The sequence below is a fragment of the Laccaria bicolor genome, genomic scaffold (assembly GCF_000143565.1).
Source record: "Laccaria bicolor S238N-H82 LACBIscaffold_23 genomic scaffold, whole genome shotgun sequence".
Classification (NCBI taxonomy): domain Eukaryota; kingdom Fungi; phylum Basidiomycota; class Agaricomycetes; order Agaricales; family Hydnangiaceae; genus Laccaria; species Laccaria bicolor.
In genome coordinates, this window is record NW_001889894.1 from 7,566 (window position 1) to 9,385 (window position 1,820).

General features: G+C 48.1%; 1 protein-coding gene across 1 annotated transcript; it reads left to right on the top strand.

Moving 5' to 3' along the window:
- Positions 1-308: 308 nt before the first annotated feature.
- Positions 309-521, top strand: LACBIDRAFT_303021 (uncharacterized protein; the record flags this gene model as incomplete). Its single annotated transcript, XM_001883806.1, has 1 exon — positions 309-521. The coding sequence occupies one exon, from the start codon at positions 309-311 to the stop codon at positions 519-521; it is 213 nt and encodes a 70-aa protein (XP_001883841.1).
- Positions 522-1,820: the final 1,299 nt, after the last annotated feature.

Below are 1,820 nucleotides of genomic sequence, written 5' to 3' on the forward strand. Positions count from 1 at the left end.
CAGAGGTGACCCTGGTCGGAGGGACCGCGGCACATGTTTCCTGCAAGAGTCTAGACGTGCCAGCGACTTTGGAAACACCACCGCTTCTTTCCGTCCAGTGACTGATGACTGTTCAGTTATCGACGTACATTCTTGTTTTTCTGTTATATGACTGCTGTGAGGCACCTTGTCAAGTGTTTGTCTAACACTATTCCCCAATTTATACTCGGCATTCCTCTTGATGGACACTGGACTTTATTGGTCTTGTCTCCGAATTTGACACCGTAGAGTTTGAAATGGACCCGATTTCCATCCTATGAGTGCCGTCAATGCCCACAACTTTGAATCACATCACCTCGCCATCGCAAAACGCAACGCACAACTTTAACATCTTCAATAGTGCCATATTTGTTCAACCGCTCTCTGCAAAGCTTCTACATAGTGTGCAATTGAAGCAAGCGATGGGAGAACCTCCAAAGTCGGATGAACCTGTACTTTTGGCGGATGGACAGGACCTGAACCCCAAGCATAAACACCGTTGAGAATGAGTGCTTTCCCTTTTGGTCAGAAGCTGCTTAGCGACATTTAGATATTAGATTAAACCTATAACCAACTAATTAATATCCAATCTACGTTCCGCAGTCAAACATTGACTGTACCTTTTTTCGACATGGTTGAATCTTGAATCCCATGCCCCCAATGTCTGGTTCTTTGAAAATCCGATACGGACCCAGGTTAATCTAATCTCATCACCCAACTGACTGCAAATACGTGATGAAACCTGTGCATGACAAGACGGATATCATATTACTTGGCCAACCCGGAAAGAAAAGTCTGCCATTCACGAAAACACAGTTCTGTCTTGGTTCTGTCCATATAGCTTAAGTTGCTAAGAAACGCTTGCCTCGTGCCACGCAAACACGACTCCTGGCAGATAAATGTGTTCCAAGCGTCTCCCAACTCATTTCATGTTTCGGTGCTGTTGAACTCCATGCAATTGGAGCTGTATCCCTTGCTAAGTTTCTACAATTTTGGTTACGAGCTACGCTAACACACTTGCGACTAGTACTTCGGAACTTCTGATCCGGACATACAATTTTTGTGCGTCTATCAAGCTTTGGACTCTCTTGACAGCGTCGCCCTTAAGATGATTTTTTTAGTAAGCCAACCAAAAGCCAACTTTCACCAGTTTTTTTTACGATCCACGTTTATATCGGCTTCACCCCGGTCCCATGAATTATATCATTCACTGGGAAGACAATAATTTACAGCATTCAGGCTAGCTCTCTTTCCATAAATACTGGAGGGTACGTTCCATCCCTGCACTCGGCAGTGTGCGCGAACCACTGGTATATCAAACCTTTTCCCCTTCCGCGTGTTTGCAAGTCATGGGCTTCTTCTCGTGGTCTGATGAAGACTTGATGGTAGATCGAGTTTTCTTACATGAGGTCACTTATTCTATGCATCGAAAGAGGAGGATATACGTACGGCGTCACACTCCCCGAAAGGGGATAAGGCTCATCCTCGACACTGTGTCGAGGATCAGAGGACGACAAGAGGACGAGCAACACAGTTGGACACATCCCAATTGGGTGAGGTGACGAATGCGATGTCACACGTCACTACCCCTCTCTTCTCACAACCACCACGACCATCGACGACCGGCCACCAGGATCCACCACCACGATTGAGGAACGGCGACGACCACCAACGAACGTCCACGGGGCCCACCACCAGGATCGACGAACGGCCACGAGGGCCCGCCAGCACCACCATCGACGGACGGAGACGAGCGCCCACCAACATCCACGCGCGCCCAGCACCACCATCGAGGAACGCCG